The 23483-nt window shown below is 42.7% G+C and overlaps 1 protein-coding gene across 2 annotated transcripts in view; it reads right to left on the bottom strand.

The window, feature by feature from the left end:
- The window catches only part of NT5C3A (5'-nucleotidase, cytosolic IIIA), a 46934-nt gene extending 23769 nt beyond the window's left edge, over positions 1-23165 (bottom strand). Inside the window, exon 1 of one of the 2 annotated variants that reach the window (XM_079785671.1) lies at positions 22929-23165. In XM_079785671.1, coding sequence (XP_079641797.1) covers positions 22929-23066 — 138 coding nt within the window. In that variant the 5' untranslated portion in view covers positions 23067-23165. The remainder of the gene's footprint in view (positions 1-22928) is intronic. The other variant, XM_079785673.1, reaches the window with a different exon arrangement.
- Between the last annotated feature and the right edge of the window lie 318 nt (positions 23166-23483).

Here is a 23483-nt window from a genome sequence, read left to right as displayed (position 1 = left end):
ACTGCTCTGTGCGAAGGCCATGTGTCGGGGCCTGATTACGATGTCCCGGACGCCGAGCAGCTTTATCAGGACGGACAGGGCTAAGCTACCAGCTGTAAATACACGTTTATATCAGCCTCCTCTTCACGCTCAAGAGAAATCAAACCACGCAACAGTTCAGCAATCAAACTTCGTGAAGTTAGCATTCTCTGTTAAAAACACCCTCCTTCCCCCATCACCCGGCGTGGCTCAGTGGCTGAGCGTCCACCTCTGAACCAGGACATCACAGTTTGATTCCTGGTCAGGGCACATGCTAGGGCTGCGGGCTCAATCCCCAGCGTGGGGCCTGCAGGAGGCAGCGGATCAATGATTCTCTCTCATCACTGATGTTTCTATCTCGCTCTCTCTCCCCGCTTCCTCTCTGATAAAAATATATTTTTTAAAAACCCTAAAAATTTAACTACACTGCTTTAAAAAAAAAAAGGCCACTAACAAACTATCCAAACTTGGTCTCTGCCAAATGTTAAAAACTTGGCACTGCTGTCTAAGGTGAGACAATTCACAAAGAGGAAACCTCATACTCTAGCATTGGGGGTGCTAGGGCAATGAGGTGATTCATTCTGAAAATACTTCTGGATTAATGGGTAAATATGGTTACTTACCTCTCCCCACACATTAACATAATTGACAATGATAAGAATTTTGAAGCTATCACTTTGAAAGATGACAAGATAAATCATCTTCAACAACAAAGAGTGCTGGTGTTAGAGTCCCACCAGCATTTAGAAACACCATGAGAAGCTTTCAAAATATGCATTCCCCGACACCCCAATTTTGTGTCCTGTGGAAATAAGGCAGAGTACACAAATACCTAGTTGCAAAGGTGTACTCTGCAGAGTTGTTTATAATTCCTGAAAACGTAACCAACCTAAATGGCTGCCCTGGCCGGTGTGGCGCAGCTGGTCGAGTGTCGTCCGGTGAGCCGAAAGGTCTTGGGTTTGATTCCCAATCAGGGCCCATACCTAAGTTGCAGGTTTATGGAAGGCAACCAATCGATGTTTCTTTCTCACATCATTGTTATCTCTCTCTCTCTCTCTCTCCCTAAGATCAATAAAAACATATTTTAAAAAAACACCTAAATGACCAATATCTAAATGTTCATTAATACAGGAGAACTGAATAAATTGTGGTATACACATAAAATGTAAAGTGATACAATCCTTAAAAATAGTTGTTATAAATAGATAAAATTTATTGTACATTTATGATGTGCCAGATACTTCTTAAGCGCCTGACATTCCTCATCTCATCTAACACTCATAACCCTAGAAGGTATGGGCTATTATTATCCCATTTTACAGGTGACTAATTACGGCTTGTAGCTGGCAAGTGGCAGAACTGGATTCAAACTCAGGTCACTCTGACTTCAGACCCTGTGCCTGAGAACCACTGGACAGTACCGCTCTGTGAGGGCAACAGTGACAGATGTGCGGAGGTGTGCCTGACCTACTACCACTAAAAACGCAAGAGTATCTACAGCAAGAGTCCAGTTTGGGGGCGGAAATCTCTATATGAGCTTAGGAAGTCTAAAACAGAACACGTAAGACAATGATGGGATGAAGAGGCCATTTCTATGTTCTGAACTTTATAAAATAAACGAGCTCCTTGGGAAATACAAAATGGCTTCTTAAAAATGCTGCAGTGGTAGCACCAATCATGCCCATAATAAAAAAAAAGAAAGTTAATACACACACACACACACACACACACACACACACACACACACAACACCTTCAGAACCAGCCAACGTCCTATGGATAGACTCTTTAAAACAATGTTTCTAACACAGGGACAGAAACAAGGAGTTCAGCCAGTTTACTCTGAAACGAAACAAAGACAGACAAGAAAGATGGCTGCTATCTTATCAGGAGGCCATTTCGGTCCCTAAGGGAGGACCATGGCTCTGGCTGTCCTGGGGTTCCGCCTGCAGTCAGAGGAGAGTGAGAACAGGGCCATGTGAGCTGCCTCCTGCCTACAGGGGCTGCTGCCTTCTAGCTGCACCCCGTAAGTGTACATGCAGGGGGGTGCGACGGCATGTCTGCTGGACTGTCCCCCAGCGGGGACTAACATTCTTCTAGCACTTTCTCTCCCTGGGTGCCAGAGTCCCAGCAGCATGCACTCGCCCTTTATATGCAAACTCACTTATTTTAATGAGCATAGCCTTACGAGAAAGGTAATAATTCCCCCTTTTTGGTAGATAAGGAATCTAAGGTTTGGAGAGGTGTTAAGTCACTTATTACTTAGGTAACTTATGTATAAGAGCTGGAACACTCTCCCCTCCCCCCCCCCACATGATATGCTGTTTCTAGGCAATAATAGACACATAACCATTACATGAGAGGGCTAGATATGTTTACAAGTAAGAATGTCTGGAAACGGTGCCACAGAAAAGGATACAGGCAAAACACTGAATAAAAGAAAATGAACCTGGCTTCCAACAGCTGTAGGTACTTTTTTTTTTTTTTAGAAGGGATATAAAGAAAGGATCCAGAAGGAAGCAAGCAGAGTGGACTTTCATCTCCTGGGCCTGTTGCCTTGGAGTTTCTTTACTCATTGTCATAAAAGCAGAAACCACTCATGTACCCCTCCTAATGCAAACTCGACCTGAACTTGATACGCCCAAGGAGCTTCTACACGATGCAAAGGTTTGGAAGGCTTTTCTCCCCTCGTGACCCTGAAACTGTTTTCATCAAAGGAGAAAGGGCTACCCATCTCTACCGCTGAGAAACTAGTTACCTTTTAGATACTGACAACTATTCAATCAACTCAGAAACCTGTAAGCAATCACTTCGTATTCTGCCAGCAAAACCTTTCTCCAATTTTTGAAAATATGGGAAAACAAAAAAGCCCAGAGAAAATCAAATCTATCAATTTAAACCTTAATTACTTATTCACTGCTTGATTCATTTTGCCTTTAATCTTGGGATAGGGAAGTAAATGGAATAAAGTTATCACATTAATTAAGTTATATGTGAAAGAAATCATTTCCTAACCCCACGTAAAACCTGTATTATTTCTCAATAATCCAATCTAAGATTTAACTAGTAATTCAGTTTACCATAATCCAATTATTGTTCGACCATCCAATGTGTTTTTTTTTTTAATGGTTTAAAGTATTACAAATAGTACATATGTCTCCTTTCTCCCCCATTGACCTCCCCACAGCCTCCCCTACCTCCCGGCACATGCCCTCCCCCCGCCCCACCAGTGTCTGTGTTCACTGGTTATCCTTACATGCATGTATACAAGTCCTTCGGTTGATCTCTTACCCTCCCCCAACCCTCCCCTGCCTTCCCGCTGTAGTTTGACAGTCTGTCCGATGCTTCTTTGTCTCTGTATCTATTTCTGTTCATCGGTTTATGATGTTCATTACCTCCAACGTATTTTTAAACTTCAATATGAACTTGACTGACACCCTAGGAAGTTATTTCAAACAAAACAATAGAGCCATATAAGGAAGACAATTCAGTAGGAGGTGAGATCAATACTCTATATGGACTCTTGCAAAAGTTGCTCCTGCTCATTGCTGCATGATGTGAATAGGAAGATGTTTGGTTCTTTTTAAATAAGCAAAACACCAGTCTAGGTAGAAAAGCACGTTTCTGACATACTCTATTGGAACTCTTCGGAGACCAGTCAACTACCTTCAACACTGACTCTTCAAAACAAAATTAAAGCAAGCTGCTATAGATGCTTATTTGAATGTGGTTTCAAATGTGTAAGGAGCAAAAACAAAGATGAAACAATAAAGTATTACATGTGGGGAAAATAGACAACAAAGCAAGTTTTTCTCATACGTTTTTCTCATGGAAAATCATTCCCAAAACGTCTTCTGTCTGGGTGACTGCTGGTGACCTTGATCGCTGCATGTGTGAACTGACGCACCTGGACAAACTGCGGGAAACCTACCGTTCTCATCTCAATGCATTTCTTAAAAACGCTCTGCGGAAATCTAAGACGGACTAACTTAATTTTCAGAAACTCAAATAAAATTCTTTTTTTGCAAATAAAGTTCTTGAAGGTAGTCTATGTAATTTTTATTTTCTTATTTAAAAGCAATAAATTCTGGAACCTAAACTCCAGAAGTAAATGCCATTGTGGCAATAGGTAGGTCAAGTTCAAGAAAACTGGATGTAAGACAGTATCGTAAATGCAGGGAGTCTTTCTTAGCTATCCTTTTCTCACATGCCCTGTGTTCTTAGCACTGGAATTGTTTCCATTTTATATCTGAATCTTGGTGCCTGGAATGGGACAAGATGAAAAACTTTGTTTAATTTTGGACTCTTCCCACATCACACAGTTGGTATTCTGTCTGTTGAAAAGAAATAGTATTGTTTTGGATTGCTATTTTGATATGGGTTATATTAAAAATGGCAAAAGGTTATTCTATTTAAGCTCTTTTTTTTTTCAGTATTGGTATGGTATATCCAATACATTTAAATGTAGAGTATAAGACTTAACTTACTACCCCCTTTTTTGCTAGATAAACTCATTTTAAAACTAATAAGGTAAGCCATGGCCAGTGTTGCTCAGTGGATAGAGCGCTGGCTTGCACACCAAAGGGTCCTGAGTTCAATTCCCTGTCAAGGGCATGTAACTGGGTTGCAGGTTCTACCCTGGGCTCCATTCTGTGCACATGCGAAAGGCAATCAGGTGTGTGTGTGTGTGTGTGTGTGTGTGTGTGTGTGTGTGTCTCCCCCTTCCTTCCACTCGCTCTAAAAATCAAGGAAAAAATATCCTTGGGTGAGTATGAACTAATGATGCTGCTGCTGATGATGATGATGATGATGGTGATGTAAGAAAATAGAGCAAAGAATTATATGGAAGAGGAGTGGGTTATAACTTAAGTTATAAAAATCATAAGGTTTTGAAAATGCTCATAGGTTTTAAAAGAACCCAAAGAATATACTTTTTTATATCAAATATATTCTAAGAATCAACAAGCGTCACAGAGGAAGGATAGGATCACAGGTGACTGCATTTTCTTCGTATTCCTTGGTGTTTTCTGTAATGATTATATCACACACCCAGAAGAAAAGAAAGATTATTTGTTAAGTTAAAACTGCATGCTCCGCTGTGGCTGGTGTGGCTCAGTTGGTTGTGCGTTCTCCCATGCATGGAAGCGTCCCAGTTCAATTCCTGGTCATGGCACATACCTAGGTTGCTGGTTCGGGCCCGGATGGGCCACATATATGGGTGGCAACCGCAATGTTTCTCTCACACATAGATGTTTCTCTGTCTCTCTCCCTCTCTAAAATCGATTTTTCGCCCTAGCTGGTTTGGCTCAGTGAATAGAGCATCAGCCTGCAGTCTGAAGGGTCCCAGGTTCGATTCCGGCCAAGGGCCCATGCCCCAGTTGTGGGCTCGATCTCAGTAGGGGGCGTGCAGAAGGCAGCCAATCAATGATTCCCTCTCATCATTGATGTTTCTCTCTCTCTCTCCCTTTCCCTTCCTCTCTGAAATCAACAAAAATATATTTTAAAAAATAAGAAAATAAAATAAAATTTTAGCCCTAACCGGTTTGGCTCAGTGGATAGAGCATCAGCCTGCGGACTGAAGGGTCCCAGGTTCGATTCCGGTCAAGGGCATGTACCTTGGTTGCGGGCACATACCCAGTAGGAGGTATGCAGGAGGCAGCTGATAGATGTTTCTCTCTCATCGATGTTTCTAACTCTCTATCCCTCTCCCTTCCTCTCTGTAAAAAATCAATAAAATATATTTTTTAAAAAATAAAATTTTAAAAGAAACTTACATGCCTCAAAATATAAGAAAGTGAATGTATATAATGCTACTGCATCTTTGGAAGAAATGAACATGGCATATGTTAAGTCATGCTTATGACCATAAAACAAAATTATCTACAAAATCATACCTGCCTTTTTTTTTTTCTTTAATTGCCTTCCTCATTCTATATCTGGGAGGGTAAACCAATGAGTAACTTACACAAACCATTCAAACAACGTGCTATATTCCCCTCCCATCTGGCTACAGAATGAAGTCACCATGTGTCAACGAGGAGCCAAGTGCAAATGAAGCTCTGCACAACATTCCCAAGACACACTGTCAAGGCTTGAAAAGGAGGGTTACATTCAGACTGCTCAAGAACGGGAGTGCAACAGAACACACCCGGAAAGTACTCCCGTGGTTACAATCATCTTCTAAAGAGCCTTTGCAAATCAACAACAAGAACTCCTCTGGTTCAGGAAAGAAGAAAATAAGTGGCCAATTCTTTTTAAAAAGTTCAACCTCAGAAGTAACTGAAATACTTAGAAGTAACTCTCAGTTGGAAAGATGAGAAAAAAGTGATGCGTGTTCCCAGGAAAACAGGGCGCTGCTTGAACACAGGCTGGTGGAAATGTAAGCGAGTACCGCCTTCCCAATGTAACCTGGGGCGCATTCCTCCGATGTGCACACACTCCTGACCCAGTAATGCCAGGCCAACAGCCGCAGACACGCACAGCTGCTGTGAGACTATTCGTGGATCCACCATTTCTCATAACGAAAACCATGTCCCACCAGGAAGAAACTTGCTAAATAAGTTGTGATAAAAAGTTAAAACAAACAAACAAACAAACAAACAAACAAAAAAACCACACAAAATAAGTTGTGATATCCATATATGCTACCATAACCTAAAGTAACATAATAGTTATTAAAATAAATATAAATTTATTACTGAGAAACAAATTAATTTAAGTGAATAATCTTGTTAAAAACAATGTTAACATATGATCTCCTTTTGAGAAAAATAATACTTAATATTTATATACGTAGAAAAGAAAGTAGTACACTTATTAAAATGTTTTTTTTTCCTTTTATTTTGTTTTTTTTTTTAAGGTGGTAAAATTGCAGATAGCCTCTTTTTCCTTATCTAGATTTATTTATTCTTACATCAGAAATAAAAAGAGAATCAAAGGGGCGATGGAGCTTAATATCCATAAATAAAACATGCAGATTCCTTACAAAAAGCTGGATCTTAATTCAGGTACTCATGAGCCCTTAATTTATTTATTTTGTTGTTTAGTTAGTTTTTTGAGTCCTTAATTATTAGAACTTCCCTAAAGCTGAGTCACAGGATTGGGAATCCATGTGTGTGGACCCCGTGAGTAACTTTTTGGAAATCTAACGTGAAGCACATGATCTGTTTTTGTTGTAAGTGTCTTAGAGGGGATGCACAAAAGACAAAAGAGAGTCAGGTATTTCATTAGCTTGGAAAGACCAAGTGTTTAAAGAGAGCAACACAAAAACACTTCACTGGAGAAGTAATTCTCATCCCAACTGGGAAGCATGCTTCACCAGCCAGCTTCAGAGAGCTGGAATCGGGCTGATGGGACCGGCCAGTTCCTAGGCACATGCATAGACTACAGCACCTGCCAGCTGGGCTGCGTCTTACGGATTAAATAAGGTCAACACATGGGGTGTAGTTGGCCCAAAATTTTAGTTCCTGTTTCCTGGTTACTGGATGATAGGACACGGCCAAATTAAAATGGGAATCCACTTCTAATGGTTTTCTAGTCCTAATCCCAGTGTGGCCCAGTTTTTTCTTAAGATAACTCAGTGGGTTTCTAGTTTCTAACACTTTGTTATTCTATAATGCTGAGGTTCTCTAACTTTCCTGTCTCCCTCTACCCGAATCAATCCAGGGTCTCATTCCCTTAGAGCCCTAATGGTTTGACAGAGAAATCTGGATAAACTGACAAGTTGTTGCTGGGGGGAAACTGTATAAGAATAGGATGATTTTTTTTTTTTTTAAATGACAATACTCTGAACTCAGACCCTAACTGGGGCACTTGGTGTGAGACAAAGGAGAGGACTGGGCCAAGATAAATCTGCCGAGCAGATAAAACGGGGGCAGGGAGGACGGGAACCCACACGTGGCTATGTCTACTTCCATCTACCGTACTCATCTGCAGGAACTTGCCAAACAATTTAAGCAATCCTCTAAGCAATCTTGTCATGACTGGGACCTTGAAAATGAGGAAGACAAACAACATGTAAGGAAATAATAAACAGCACTGACTTGAACGCAAGGATGACATTAAAACATCCATTTTAATTTCCACCACTGAAAGTCTTTTTCAAAGGAAGGGTTTATTAGGCCATTGGTAGCAAGAAAAAGAAGGCAGGTCCTGGGGCGTGGCGTCTAAACCGCCAGCAGCATGGCTGGGGAGAGGGGGAGGCGAAGGCGAGCCTGGCCACCATCCTGGCGTTGGCAAGAGTTTGTATACAACAGGTAAGTTGTTCTGAAATAATCCACGTTACCCATGGACAAAAAGGGGGTGGAGGAAGATGAAGCACAGTGCGGGCTAGTTCTGAGATAGGCACATAGATCCGTAAGGAAGGAGTGTTGCTTCACTGGATTAGCTGTGGGCAGGAGATTGGAAAATTCCAGAAGCAGAGGCTCCTGGGGTTTGACAGCACCTGGCTGCTATTTTCTCTTTTAGACATTCGTGAAAGAGCCACCTGAAAATTAATCCAAAATTCCACGTACACTCAGGAGTGCGGGCAGTCTTTTGTTGGTGTGGCCCTGCAGCTGTGAACTGAGAACCCCTTTTTGGTCTCTTTCTCCCTAGCTGTAGTTTAATTTAGGACATCTCAGAAGTGTCTCCTTGCCAGGTGGTTTATATTGTACAGCTAGATGGGTTGAAGCAACACCAAGAGAGTAAACGAAAGTGCGTAAACAAGAAGGTTAACTTAGAAATGCAGCCCTGTGCCATTCACGGCAAAGAGAGAACTCTGCCACCTGCTGACCGAAACACGGCATTGCATAGCTTTCCCAGATGGCCGTTTCAAGGGGGAAAACCTACCATGGTAATCAGATTTCAAATTAATTATTATACCAAAGATATAGAGTATAACCTCTACTTTAAAGGAAAATAAGGGTTAAAATAGGACTCAAGGTTATTTATATGCCTCTTAACTCAATAACTCTACCTATTGTGATGCCTGAATTATTTTAAAAGCAAACCAACGAGGGCTATATGGAAATGATTCCACATTATCAGTGGGGACGCGCTGACTTACATCTGCATATGGACTGTACTCACTTCACCGTACTTTTCACCCCCCCTCCCCCATAACAGGCCTCCCCCATACTGTTCTCTCTTTTGTCTTAACTGTAGATGGTATACTTCTAAGCCACCTAGGAGAGTTAGTCATTTCCCCACAGGTATCTCCCCATGTATATGTGGACAAAATAGGGGGGCTCTATGGAAAATAACCTCCCAGGATGATCTGATCACACATTCCTAACTGGGGAGGCCATGGTGGGTAGCCACACCCCAGGCCTATAGCTTCCCTAGTAAGAGGTTTCTCTTTGCCTGAAGCATCTAAGTTAAAGCACCTTCCGAAGAAGCATAGTCACCGCTAGAGAGCACATAATTTTGTTATCTCATCCTTGCCTCACTTTCTCCCACTCTCATGTAATTTTCTTTACAATTCTCCCTTAATTCAGTTTTGGCTCAAAAAAAGTCTTATGAAAATTCTTTACAGGTTTGGACGCTTATGTCGACATTACATGTTAATAAACTTGTGTTGTTAAAGGAAAACACTATAAAGAGCTTCTTGTGTGGTTTCCCCCAAATTTCCAATGACATACAACCATATGTCATTCTTTGGGTGTTGTCTCTTTAGGGACCATAACTGTTCTACACTTTGTTTTGTTCCTCTAGTTACTATCTTTTGAGCCTTTAAAAATGTTAATTCATGCAGATTTACTTTTTGGGGGAGAGAGATGTTTGGGAAACATCAATGATGAGAATCATTGATTGGCTGCCTCCTGCACGCCCCCTACTGGGGCATGTTGCCCTGACCGGGAATCAAACTGGTGACCTCTTGGTTCATAGGCTGACACTCAACTACTAAACCACATTGGCCGGGCTGTACAATATCTTATTATTCAAATGCTCCATCATTTAGGAATCACTATAATTTATTTAGCTAATGTATACTTCCTCCAACTGAGGAAACGGAAGTGCCCATTTTTCTAAACCATTATCAGCTTTTTCTCTTTACACAGTAATTGTTTGGCTGACCCATTTTTGACTATTTGTCAGCAATTTTCCTGAAGTTGTGTGACTTGTAAAATTTGTCATTTTGCTCCAATGGCTCTCCAACTTTAGCAAGCATCAGAATCACCCAGAGGGCAGGTTAAAGCAGAGAGCTGGGCCCCGCCCAGGTCAGCTTTGGATTCAGTAAATCTTGAGCAGAGCTAGAGAATTTGTGTTATCTTACAAATTCCCACAAGATGCTGATGCTGGCTAGGAGCACTGAGAACCACTGGTGTACTTCAATACTAGCACATGGGATCTTATACTTCAAAATGTAAGGGTTGCCCATCTTTGTCATGGTTTATAAAGTCAGCACTTAAGAGATTGTAAAAAATCGCCCTACTGTGTGTGTGGGGAAATACTGTTTATCCCCTTGCACCAATGGCTCCCATTGGTAACGACGCAAATGAAGAAAGTAAAAGCATTTAAGGCTATGCAGGCTTTTAGCCAGAAAGGAGAATTTTTAGACAACTTAAAAATCCTAGTGTCCAAAAAGAAAGAAAGAAAGGAAAATCCTAGGGTCCAGTTCAAGCATGTCTCCATCTGTTATGTAAATGAATTCACAACAAAAAGAAACCAAGTCATAAAACGGTAGGGAAAGTATGCAAACAGGGCCCTTTAAAAAGGAACTGGAGCTGCCATCTCAGAGGCACTGCCTTGCGTTCTTACTCCTCAAACCTCTGGAATATTGAAACGGGCGAAATAACCTTTGGACTGGGCCTAAAGCAACATTATTCCCCAAAGAACTGCTAACACAGATAACAAGAAAGCAGCTATTATGACTTACCCGATGACTACAGAACTGAAAATTAAAAACATTATTTAGAATTAGTGTCACTATGTTCGCTTACCTACAAACAGAAATGCCTTTCTTCTGTTGGTGTAACTGACCCCCCGCCCTTTCTCAGAAACACCTTTGCCATCGCCCTCTGACCCCAACAGACTTGGTCTGCTTTCCCGATTAGGTATTATTTTAAATCTCAAATAAATGCTCCTTGCCTCTGATTTTGGCATTTTAATTTCAGGTTAACTTCCTAAAACTGTCCCAGCTAACCTAAAAATGGCTTACTAGAAAAGAAGCCAAACTTTTCATGGGGTTAACTTGCTGAATGAGGGTAATACACAGGAAACATGACAAGTGCGACTTCAAAGGACAAAGTCACATGCCTGGAATAAACATTTCCATACTTGCAGATCTGGAGATTCAAGATGATCCTGGATATAGTCTTTGCCAATGTTAAGAATTTAATGTATTTCCCTTATTTTACAAAACGTTTTATTCAAACTGAACCAATCAGAATGGGTACCCTTCAAATACCGCCACATCCATCAAATATTACCCAACGTCATCTCCTATTCCCTTGAAATCCACGTCGCCTTTTATTGATACCTTGAAAGTACTGTTAGGACTCTAGCTGCTAAGCTAGTTGTCACATTTACTCGGGAGACCAGCCTCCACATCTGATACACATGTGTGAAGGCAGTGGCCAGGTCTCAAGAACTATTGAAGATCCAGACAATTTAGGTGGGAATGAATAAATCTTCACTCTTGGGGCGGCCAGAAGAGCAGAACTATTCTGAATTTGCATTCTTTTCTGCTGTAGTACCAAGTATTTGGACTAGCTGGGATGCTCTATTTTTCTACCAGCCAACTGACCACCAGTAATATTAGATTATATACATGTGTGTTCTCTTGATCAAATATGAAGTCAATAAGAACAGACACTGTGGTGTAGTGTGGCAGACTGCTGAATACCGAATTAGCATACACTCTCGCCTGCTTTTTCACTGATAGGATCTCAGTTTTGTCCGAGGATGGCAATTTGCTCAACAACAACAACAAAATCTCAGCTTCCTTTACAGTTGGGGTGGCCATGTGACTGTTCTCTCCAATGACACGTAGGGAGAAAGTTCTGCTTTACTTGAAATAGGTTTCCTCTTTCCTTCCTGCTGCCTGAAAATATAGATATGTTGGCTAGGCCTGCGACAGCCATCGCATGACCCTAAGAAAAGCTAAGAAAACACCAAAGACTTCTGCCTTGATATCCTTGTACTCTCTAATTAACACCAACAACTGCCTTCTTTTTGAACTTCTCATTAACTTACAAAAATACAATCTGTGTTGTGTATTGGAGCCACTGTTTGGGGGTCTCCGTTTCTCTTAGGTGCAATTAATAAAACAGAAAGACCACGAAATATGTACCAACTCAGACTCTTAAAGAGCACATACAACAGCAAACAATACAAGACAGTACACAGATTGCTAAATTTTGAGGAATCATCAGGAAATGCCACAGGAGTTGAGGAAATAGGCTTTGTAAAACAAATCAGGAATTCAACACAGGTCCTACAAGGTCATAAATCTGAGTACTGGTATAAATTACATAAGCGTTGAGCTACAGAGATATTTTAAAAGCCTAAGTGATCATGCTAGTTTAATCCACTAAAGCAGTTAAGTCTTGGCCCAGCCCCCACCCCCCTTCCCTTTCTAAGTACAGACTCAATACTTCCCACTTGCTTAGTTGTAGTGCCCGGAGGACATCTGATACAGTACTATCTTAAGATAGAAGAAAGGAGGAAGTGTTTGTTAGAAGTTCACCACCTGGAAGGAAACACGCTATACTGGGTTTCAAAAACAGCACCAGCTATTTAAGGAGTAACACTCGATGTTCACAAGGAAGCCATAAATAGCTGAGATGTGTTTAAATTAGAAATGACAAATTTAACTGGTTGGGGAACTTCTAGAGACATCCATGTCCCCTAGCCTCCCTAGCCTGCTGTCTAAATAATGCCCACCCTCATTTTTTCTCTTTAGGGGGTAACCTTAAGACTACACATTTGTTCTAATACAAAAATTTTTTTTATTAAATTTATTGGGGTGACACTGGTTTGTGCCTGCATTTTTAAAAATATTTTATTGATTTTTTTACAGAGAGGAAGGGAGAGGGATAGAGAGCTAGAAACATCGATGAGAGAGAAACATCGACCAGCTGCCTCCTGTACACCCCCCCACCGGGGATGTGCCCGCAACCAATGTACATGCCCTTGACCGGAATTGAACCTGGGACCTTTTAGTCCGCAGACCGACGTTCTATCCACTGGGCCAAACCGGTTTCGGCTGTGCCTGCATTTTATTTCCTTTGATAGATACTTGTACTTTGGGAGAATTTAATGAAGGATATAAGAATAACTGAATAAGATCAAACCATCTCATCTTTTTTTTAAAAAAAAAGATTAGTTTCCTATTTCAGAAAAATAATTTGCTGTAAAAAAAAAAAATTAGAATATATTCTAGCCCAGCTGGCATGGCTCAGTGGCTGAGTGTTGACCTGTGAACCAGGAGGTCACGGTTAAATTCCCAGTCAGGGGATAAGCCCTAGTTGCGCACCCAATCCCCGGTATGGGCGTGCAGAAGGCAGCCGATCAATGATTCTCTCATCATTGGTATTTGTCTCTCTCTCCCTCTCCCTTCCTCTCTGAAATCAATTATATATATATATATATATATATATATATATATATATATATATATGATATATTCTAGTAATGCAGGAGAAATTAATTTGGGGATTCAGAACTCAGTTACCCAAGATGATCGAACCTGTAACCTCGGAGTATTGGGATGATGCTCTAAGGAGCTGAGCCAGCCAGGGCCCGCCCCCTCTTGCATCTTTAATCACTTACTTTTCACTGCTCTTCTGCCTACTAACAGGTTCACGTGACAACCATTCAACAACAAAACAAAATGAAACACAGGCCCTCAATACAAGTATTTCTTATACTCAGCAATCACTGTGGTTCCTTCATGGTTCGTCCAGTGGCTGCTCAGGCCAAGGCCACAACAGCTTTTCCGTCCAACTTGTGACCTCTGCAGTCCGATACTGTTAATTCTGCCCTATTTTTGGAATCACTTCCTGTATTCCACCTCTGACAGCTGTTTTCCTTCGGAACACCTCGTAAATGGCACAGTTCTCAAGCTTTCTTTTCTTCTTGCTTTAACATTATGGATAAGAAACCATCTACACAAATCCATTTCTAGAAGTCCTGAACTGTCCTATTTCTACAATACGAAGCAATAATGTGGATATGCCAAATCTCATTGGCTTTTTGGCCACTTGGGAAATTGTAGGGTAAGCTTTTCCCAAAACATCACTGCCACGTAAGCCCTTGCTTTCCCTTCCCTCTCCTTTTCCCTTCCCCTCCCCCCTCGCTCCCCAGGCACTTTACCATTAGCTTCCCCACTCCCCAACTCCAAGGGCCCTTTCTTTACCTCTAGAACGTGTTTGCAAAGCCCATTTCTCCTAGGAACTACTTTTCCTATCTCTGTTAATTCACCCAATAAATGTTCTCTTACAGTTTGGGTAAAAAATAAATATAAAACTGCCATAGCAAAATACTAGATCGGGTGGCTTTGGAAGCTGGAAGCTGGAGGTCCAAGATTAGATGTTAGTGCGAATGGTTTCCTCTGAGGCCTCTCTCCTTGGCTTGCAGATGGCCACCTTCTTGCTGCCTTTCAGTTCACACTTCGGTGCACAAACGCCCCAGGTTTTTCCTCCTCTTCTTATAAGGGCCCAGTATTATTGGATTAGGGCCCCTCCCTACCAATTTAATTAAAGTTCATTATATCTGAGGCAGTGAGGGTTGGCACATGAATTTTTGAATTTAGGTGGAACACAATTCGAACCCTTACAAAGGGTGACACCGGAAAAATAATTTCTTAGACTTAGGAGGATGTTAAATTCTGAAACTTCCTGTTTAGGCTCAATTCTGGAACCAATATGATAGGTATCATACTTAAGGTGCAGACTATTTATTTATTAATTTTAATTTAATTTAATTTTTTTTTTAATTTCAGAGAGGGAGAGAGAGATAGGAACATCAATGATGAGTGAGCCCTAGTCGATGTGGCTCAGTTGATAAAGTGTCAACCTGCGGACTGAAGGGTCCCGGGTTCGATTCCGGTCAAGGGCACGTGCCTGGGTTGTGGGCTCGATCCCAGTGTGGGGTGTGCAGAAGGCAGCCAATTAATGATTCTCTCTCATCAATAAAAATATGTAAAAAAATGTTTTTTAAATGATGAGAATCATTGACCAGCTGCCTCCTGCACACCCCACACTTGGGACTGAGCCTGCAACCCAGGCACGTGCCCTGACCAGGAATCAAACTGTGACCTCCTGGTTCTTGGGTCAATGCTCAACCACTGAGCCACGCCAGCTGGGCAGGTGCCGTCTATCTAACGAGGAAACAGAGAGAACTGGGTTCATGACCCTAGGGCCCTCACCCACTTAAAGAACAAAAAAGGGTGAAAAACATGAAGGAAGATGGCATTCATAAAGAGCTGTTCAAGGGGGCGGTTCATTAAGGTGACCTTCTCACCAGACCAGCAGGTGGGGCCTTTTGTGGGGTCACCTGGAGAACTTAAAATGTGTTTGCCCGACCCATGCTACAGAAAGACAGGTGGGGACAGAAATGGCTCTGTTGCACTCCACTGAGAAGAGTTCTGTATTTTCTACAGTTGATAGCACCATATTGCATAATTGATATTTGCTAAGAGAATTCAGCAAATGTTTTTATGAATTTAAATGTTATCACACACACAAAACCCACACACAAGATAAATCTGTAAGGTGATGGGTGTATCAATTATAGATGGAGGAAATCCCTTTTTCAATGTGTATCTAATCACCACGATGTGCATTTCAGTACCTTACAATTTTGTGTCATACCTCAATCAAGCTAAAATTTGAAAAAGCCAAAGAAAAAGGAGGTCTGCATCCCTAGTCTGTCAGAGCGAGGGGCGAGTGAATGTTTCCACAGATCAGGCAGGGATCACACAGGAGAACCAGCCAGGAACCTATTTCTGTCCCGCCCCAAAGAGCCACCTGACAGGGAGGGACTTCAAAAAGCTCCGCTGAGTGAGGTGCAAAGAAATATTCATCGCCACATTCAGGGGCTGCAGTCAGGACACGAGAAAGCCCTGGCAGGTGTGGCTCCCTTGGTTGGAGCATCGCCCTGTGCACCCAAAGGTCACAGGTTCACTTCCAAGTCAAGGGATGTGCCTCGGTTTCGGTTCAGTCCTGGGTTGGGGCACGTACGAGAGGCAACCAATCGGTGTTCCTCTCTCCCTTCTTCTGTCTAAATTTTACGTTTCCTTAAACCAGCGGTAGCCAACCTTTCGGACCTCATGGACCACCGGTTGGCGACCTCTGGAAACCAATAAACACATCCTTCGGTGAGGATTTAAAAAAATAAGGACAAACCAACAAACAAAGGATAAGTCAACTGCAAATATCTTGCAGGCCCAGAGAACACAAACCTACAAAGTCCAATAAGAACCTTTATTTCTTTCCTTCCTCAATGCTGCCCCATCCCTCCGACCCCATGACTCACAAGTCTGAAGCAAAGACTAGCGGAGGAAGGAGGAGCGGCAGGGAAAGAGAAAGGCTGATTATGACCTCCTCCCCCATCCCAGATCAGGGGCCACCATTAACTAGGAAGGAGAGAAGCCACCTGCAAGAAGCCATAGTTTGGGGATGATGGAAAAGTCTGTATTAGGATAGGTTATGGTGCAGTAACGACACAAAAATCTCAGTTCCTGAACAACAAAAAAGTTTATTTTTCATTCACACACAGTCCAACACGGGTCCAGATGGCTCTCCGGGCAGCTGTCCTCCATGTAATGACATGATATTCCAGGCTGCTTTGATAGTATCATCTCCATCTCAATATGGTGCTTCAGGGTTAGCCCCAGCAGAAGGAGAGAATATGGGTAACTGGGCACCCGGTCATCACCAGTGGCTCAGAACTGATCATATTATCTCTGGACGCAATTCATTGGCCAGAGTAGTGAAAGCTTGCCCAACTGCAAGGAGGACAGAAGGACTGAAAATATTGGTGAGCACTAGTAATGCCCACCTGGAAGTCTCACATGAAAATTAATACTGAAATCGTGAATAATAGATAAGACTGGACATATCTGTTGGCAGAAATGAGACTGATTTCTTGTGATCTTAAAATATAGTCATGCCCAGCCAGGTGTGACTCAGCGGTTGAGCATCAACCCACGAACCAAAAGATCATGGGTTCAATTCCCAGTCAGGGCATATGCCTGGGTTGTGGGCTTGGTCCCCAGTAAGGGACGTGCAGAAGGCAGCCAACGGATGATTCTCTCTCATCATTGATGTTTCTATCTCTTTCTTTCCCTTCCACTCTATAAAATATATAAATATCAATAAAAATGTTTTAAAAATATATTTTAAAAAATACATAGTTTTTTACCTGAGAGTGAGCAAAAAGTTATGGACCTCTTAGTTTTCACCAAGAGGGAGAAACACTGAATGAATTTTAAAGGGACCACTAGAGAGAAAATCAAGTTGTATTTAATTACATCCCTTGCATTGTGTCTATTCAACATGCAAACCACATCTTTAGAAATCTTAGAGATCATCTAATTTAACTCCACTTATTTATAGAAAACCTTTCATCTCTCTACTTTAAAGATTATAATTCCAGCCCTAGCTGGTTTTGCTCAGTGGATAGAGCCTGCAGACCGAAGGGTCCTGGGTTCGATTCCGGTCAAGGGCATGTACCTAGGTTGCAGGCTCCTCCCTGGCTCGGGTCCTGGTCGAGGCGAAGGCAGGAGGCAACCAATCGATGTGTTTCTCTTACATCAGTGTTTCTCTCGGTCTTTTCTTCACTCTTCCACTCTCTCTGAAAATCAATGGAAAACTATCCTCAGGTGAGGATTAAAAAAAAAAGATTATAACTCCATTTCTCTTAGTACCGGTAAATATGAGAGGCTGGAAATGTTTGTTCTCATCAGCCAGCTTTCTATTTACTGAATAGTCTATCAAAGGAAGCCATTCTTTCCCATGAATGTAACTTAGTTTACAACCCCTTATTTATTTTAGCTTTTAAACTCCCATAGGTCTGTATAAGAACAGTGCCCTTGACCAGGAATCAAACCCATGACCCTTCAGTTCGAGGGCTGGTACACTACCACTGAGCCACACCAGCCAGGGCCCAAACACATTTTTAATGGTGTAAAGATCCTCCTATAACTGTCTTCTTTAGAAGCCATATTTAGAACTTAATTTTGTACACCACAGTCTTTTTAATCACTAGCACTTATTTTTACTCCGTTTCAAGTACAGGGTCTTTCTTTCATGAGGAAAACTTGCAGTTATTACTATTTCCTGAAAATTTTATTATTGTTAACGCTCTTATATTTAGGCTAAATTAATTTGAAAGAGATAAATGCTATCTGTAGACTATAAATTAGGGAAGCAATGTCCACGAATAAAAACCAATCAAGTAAAAAAAAAATCAACCAAGTATAAACACTAAAGTTGTCATGTATCATTCAATATGAAAATGTTGATCACATTTCCCGGCCTCAGAGCCTCATCCTTCAAAGACTAAGCTCTGTGTTGAAGTGGGTTTCTCTGCCTGACAGGAGGAAACTTCCAGCCAGGGCTCAACCTTTGCTCCAGAAGCTTTGAATTTATGGAGAGACCAGCCATACCTGGCTGCCAGGTCTGATCTGAGAGGAGGAGGGACCTGGGAGAGAACTGGTCGGATCTGAGTAGGCATGCTTGACTGGAATGGTGAGTTAAAACTGAGGCGTGATGGTCAACAGATATGAGGGAGGCCTCAATATTGCACGACTCCCAGAGAGACTGGAGGGAGAAAGGAATTCAGGCTTACCATTATATCATAATTCATCCCCGAAGACCAGTCACATTTGTGCAAAATTCAACGTTATATGTATGAACTTCTATATACATGTTTGGCAACCTTAACCTTTTTAGTCCAGTTTACAAAAACTGCAAGTCATCCTTACTGGGGATAATTAGGAAGAGTAGGTTTTTTGTTTTGTTTTTTAAATTATACTAGTATTTTTATTGAATTCAGAGAGGAAGGAAGAGGGAGAGACAGAAATATCAAAGATGAGAGAGAAACATCCATCGGCTGCCTCCTGCACGCCACCTGCTGGGGATCAGGCCTGCAACCCGGACATGTGCCCTGACTGGGAATCCAGCCGTGACCTCCTGGTTCATAGGTCGATGCTCAACCATTGAGCCACACCGGCTGGGCTGGAAAGAGTAATTTTGACAATGAAAGCGTAGGAGAGAGAAAGGTGAAAGTAAATAAGACCAGTGGCTAAAATTATGCCCCACTAGTGTCCATAAGGAAAAATGATTTTAGAGGGGCTGACACTCCGTGCTTTGGTATAATAGTTACAGCTACTATTTAATAAAGTTATTATGCTTCACACTGAACTGTTTTTTATTTTATTTTATTCTGTTATTGTTTTCACACTGAACTGTTTTCATACACAACACTGGCACCAAATGTGTGGGGGTTTTCTTCACACCAACCAATTCCACTCCACGGCCAATTCAATTTTGACACTATTTATAGTGAGTGAAGGGCGCAGTCCCACAAATCTGCCCCCTACTTTAGATGCCAGTGGGCAAGTCCCAGGTTGCCCACCCACAGGTCTGATGGACTGGGTGTAAATTCGAGGGCTCCCACAATCCCTTCCTCACGTCCCACAATTGGCACAGAACTCAGGAGGGTGCTTTACTGATGGTTACGGGTTTACTACAAAGGATACAAGTCAGAACAACCACGTGGAAGGGAAGCACAGGGCCAGCTGTGGGAGAAGGGGGGTAGAGCCCCATGCCCCGTCCAAGCACGCCGCCCGCCCAGCACCGTGAGGTACCCACCAACCTGACAGCTCTCCTTTAGGGGTTTTTATGGAGGCTCTGTTGTGCAGGCAAGATTGATTAATTCACTGGCCAGAGATGATTGGCCCAAACCCCAGCCCTTTTCCCCTCTACAGAAGGGGCGAGGGGGGACTGAAAGTTCCATCCTGTAACCACGCCTTGATCTTTATGGGTACCAGCCCACATCGCACATCTTGGGGCCACCAGATGGCAGAGTCCATCTCATTAGCATACAAGAGACACTTGCCAGAGTCCAAGTGTTTTAGGGGCTGGGTGCCAGGAACGTGGGACAAACTCCAAATATAGATATATATTTCTTATAGTGTCTTAAAAAAACAAACAAATAAAAAAAACACACAAGGAAAATCTGAGAAACTGTCCCAGCCAGGAGGGGATAGGGAGACATGATGACAAATGTAATGTGATATTCTGAATGGAATCTTGGGGCAGAGGACATCAGGCAAAATCAAAGAAAATCTGCACAAAGTATGGATATTTAAAATGTATAAATAAGGGGCAAGGGGACTCCTAAAAAAGAAAGAAAATCAAAATAAAATATATGAATAAGTATTAATTTTAACAAATGCCCCATACTAATGTCAGTAACAGGGGACAACTGGTTGTGGAGTACAAGAGGACTCTACTTACCTGCTCAATTGTTCCATAAATTTAAAATTATTCCAAAATAAAATGTTCATTTAAAAATAAAGTGTATTGACTACGATAAATGAATTAGTAATCTTAAATAGATTTGGGTTGCAAGGAAGAGAAATCTACCCAAACTAGCTTCATTAATAGGTAAGGCTGGCTGCTACATGGTCTTAGGGACACACAAAATGATGAGTAATTGTGCAGGGGCGGGGAGGGGAGGCCGGGGCGGGGGGGAGGGGAAGTCAATGGGCGGGTAAAGGAGACATATGTACTACTATCTGTAATACTTTAAACAATAAAATAAATAAATAGGCTTGAAGGGAAAGAAACAGCAACATCATGAACGGGCCCCTCTTATCTCTGAAGACCTCTGGCATGTGGCTGACTTCCCTTCTGTCTGTTTACCTCGGTGCCTCACAGAGCATTTCAGCAGCAGGGTGTGCAGCCCACTAGCAACTCCCTGTGTCTCTTACGTAAAAGTTCTCCAAGCAGTACATCCTACCAAATCCAGTGCCAGAAGCCATTTGTTTACCCCGTCAGCTATGGACAGGCCCACTGTGGGCAGGTAGGTACTGCTGGTTCCATTACCTGGGACCAGTTTCAGCTATATCCACTGGACATCCATGGGTTCGTTCAGATTCTCTAAGGTAGGGGTTTTTGAGGGTGAAGCGGGCACAGCATGCCCCCTAGAACATATCTATTACCAAGAGATAAAACCAGGATTTGAATCTAGGTCTTCCGATTCCCAAACAAATGCTTATCCCATTGGAAGAAGTAAAATTACAAGTTAAAAGCATCAAGTTCTTTTGACTTTTTTCCTTTTAATAGCTCCTAGCAGTCAGCCCATACGTCACAATGTGAATATGATAGTATGTATACATATGCATATGTAAAGATTGTCTGGTCCCTCTCTTCACGAAGGTGGCAAACTGTTCTTGATGGTTCACTGTGGAATTGTGCGAGAGCATTCATTTTTAGCTCTTTTGGCTTAGAGAAGTGACGTAACAGATGAACCCACAGTTCCACACACAGAACCACACACCAGCAGGTATGGCAATCAGTGTGCGCATGTGTATTATAAATGTTTCCAAAATAAAGTTTTATGGGTCACATAAAGATACTCGTGAGTATGCCGAAACCGGTGTGGCTCAGTGGATAGAGTGTCGGCCTGCGGACTGAGGGGTCCCAGGTTCGGTTCCGGTCAAGGGCATGTACCTTGGTTGCGGTCACATCCCCGGTGGGGGGTGTGCAGGAGGCAGCTGGTCGATGTTTCTCTCTCATCGATGTTTCTAGCTCTCTATCCCTCTCCCTTCCTCTCTGTAAAAAATCAATAAAAAAAAACAAAAGATACTCGTGAGTAAATTCTTGGTTTGGGACAAAAGGAAGCCACCAAAGTTCTCTCCGCTGGACAGCACTGTAAACAAAATGAAATGTCTAAGATAAAAACTATCTGCTGTGGGTATACAAGTGGAGAAAAGAAGTAATAACCCAAGAATAATTGAATGCTAGCATAAACAAAACCTAGAAATATAATTGACATATGAGACATGAAGGAGTTAATTTTTTTTTTTTTTACTCTTAGTAATGGAAAGTATTTCTGTACTCAACCTGCGGCCAAAAGCAACCAAATAGTTTATCTGACCCATCAGATCTTATCGCTGAGGCTGAAATATTCTAAGTAGTGCATGAACCTAAAATGATTAGTATTTAGTAGAGTCGTAGACTGTCAACTGATTTGTCAAAAATATTTGACTCCAGATGTTCACCTGGAATATACCTGGAGTATATACTCCAGTAAGTACTTTGGAATGCAACTCAGTGGGTTACCTGTCTTGATTAATGAACTCTAATTTTTTTTAAAAAAACCTCTGACGTTGTTGCAAACACTCCTTATAATGTTCCTCAAATAGAATTCTTGAAACATTATATTACAATAAAATTGTAAATAGACTTCTAAAATGTTATGCAATAGGTTTTTTGGGGGAAAAATGAACACAAAGACACCTCTTGGCGGTTTGAAACAAGAAGAAATAAATCACATTCAAATACAAAATAAACAGCTCTGAACTCCAACTGGATTAATGGCATTCTTTTAACCACGGAGCAGGCACACCTACCCTACCTATTCATGATCTAACTCATCCCAGCCGCGGCGCAGAAACAACCCCTCTGCCAGAACCGGATCGGTTGCAAGGGGTTTGCAGGGGATGCGGGAAGGAGGGAGAAACCGGTCCGGAGGTTCAGTTTATCTCTATAGAAACGGACTTTGCAGCAGGAGGTAGCTTGTTTCCTTATCACCTATTCGCTGCCTTTCTGTTTCAAAGGGAGACATAACCCAGGCCCCGAGTGCCGCCATCGGGGGTCCCGAACGGGTCCCCTGGGCGCCCCTAGCATTCCCGCCCGAGTGCCCCGCGGGTCCTCTCTCCGGCTCTCACGCGCGCCGGGTACCCGCACTCACCATCTCGATGATCTTGGTCTTCCGCCCCGTCTTCCTCTTCAAGGTGAATATGTACTGGGCCAGCACCACCCCCGCCACCAGGGCACACACACTGGCGCTCGCCACCGCGCCCATCCTCGCCACGGCCGCCCGGTCCATGGACAGATCCTCGCGCGCCTCCCAAGCGGAAAAGAACAGGACTCGGGGCCGCTGGGGGCCTTAGAAGCGCGAGCTTGAAAGGCCAGGACGCCCCGCCCCCGCCGCTAGCCCCGCCCCCGAGCGCCGAGGGGCGGGGCCGGGCTAAAGCGGGAGGGCGTGGCCTGCGTCGGAGGCCGAGGCGGCAGGTGGGCCTACCCCAGCCAAGGTCCGGGTGCTGTCCAAGCACTGAAAAGGGAATTGTATTAATTATCTGTCTCTGCTAAGGAGGGCCACGCAGGGTTTCGTTGTAGCCCCACCCAATAGGAATCCGATTCCAACCTTGGTCCATTAAAAACAAAAGTTCCGCGACGTCCCGCCTCCTGGGTCTGGACTACAACCCCCAGAAGGCCGCGCGGTGCCACCTCCTAACCTGCGCAG

Source organism: Cnephaeus nilssonii (genome assembly GCF_951640355.1).
Source record: "Cnephaeus nilssonii genome assembly, chromosome: 12".
Taxonomy (NCBI): Eukaryota; Metazoa; Chordata; class Mammalia; order Chiroptera; family Vespertilionidae; genus Cnephaeus; species Cnephaeus nilssonii.
The sequence above is the reverse complement of the archived record's forward strand: the minus strand, read 5'-3'. Positions and strand labels throughout refer to the sequence as shown.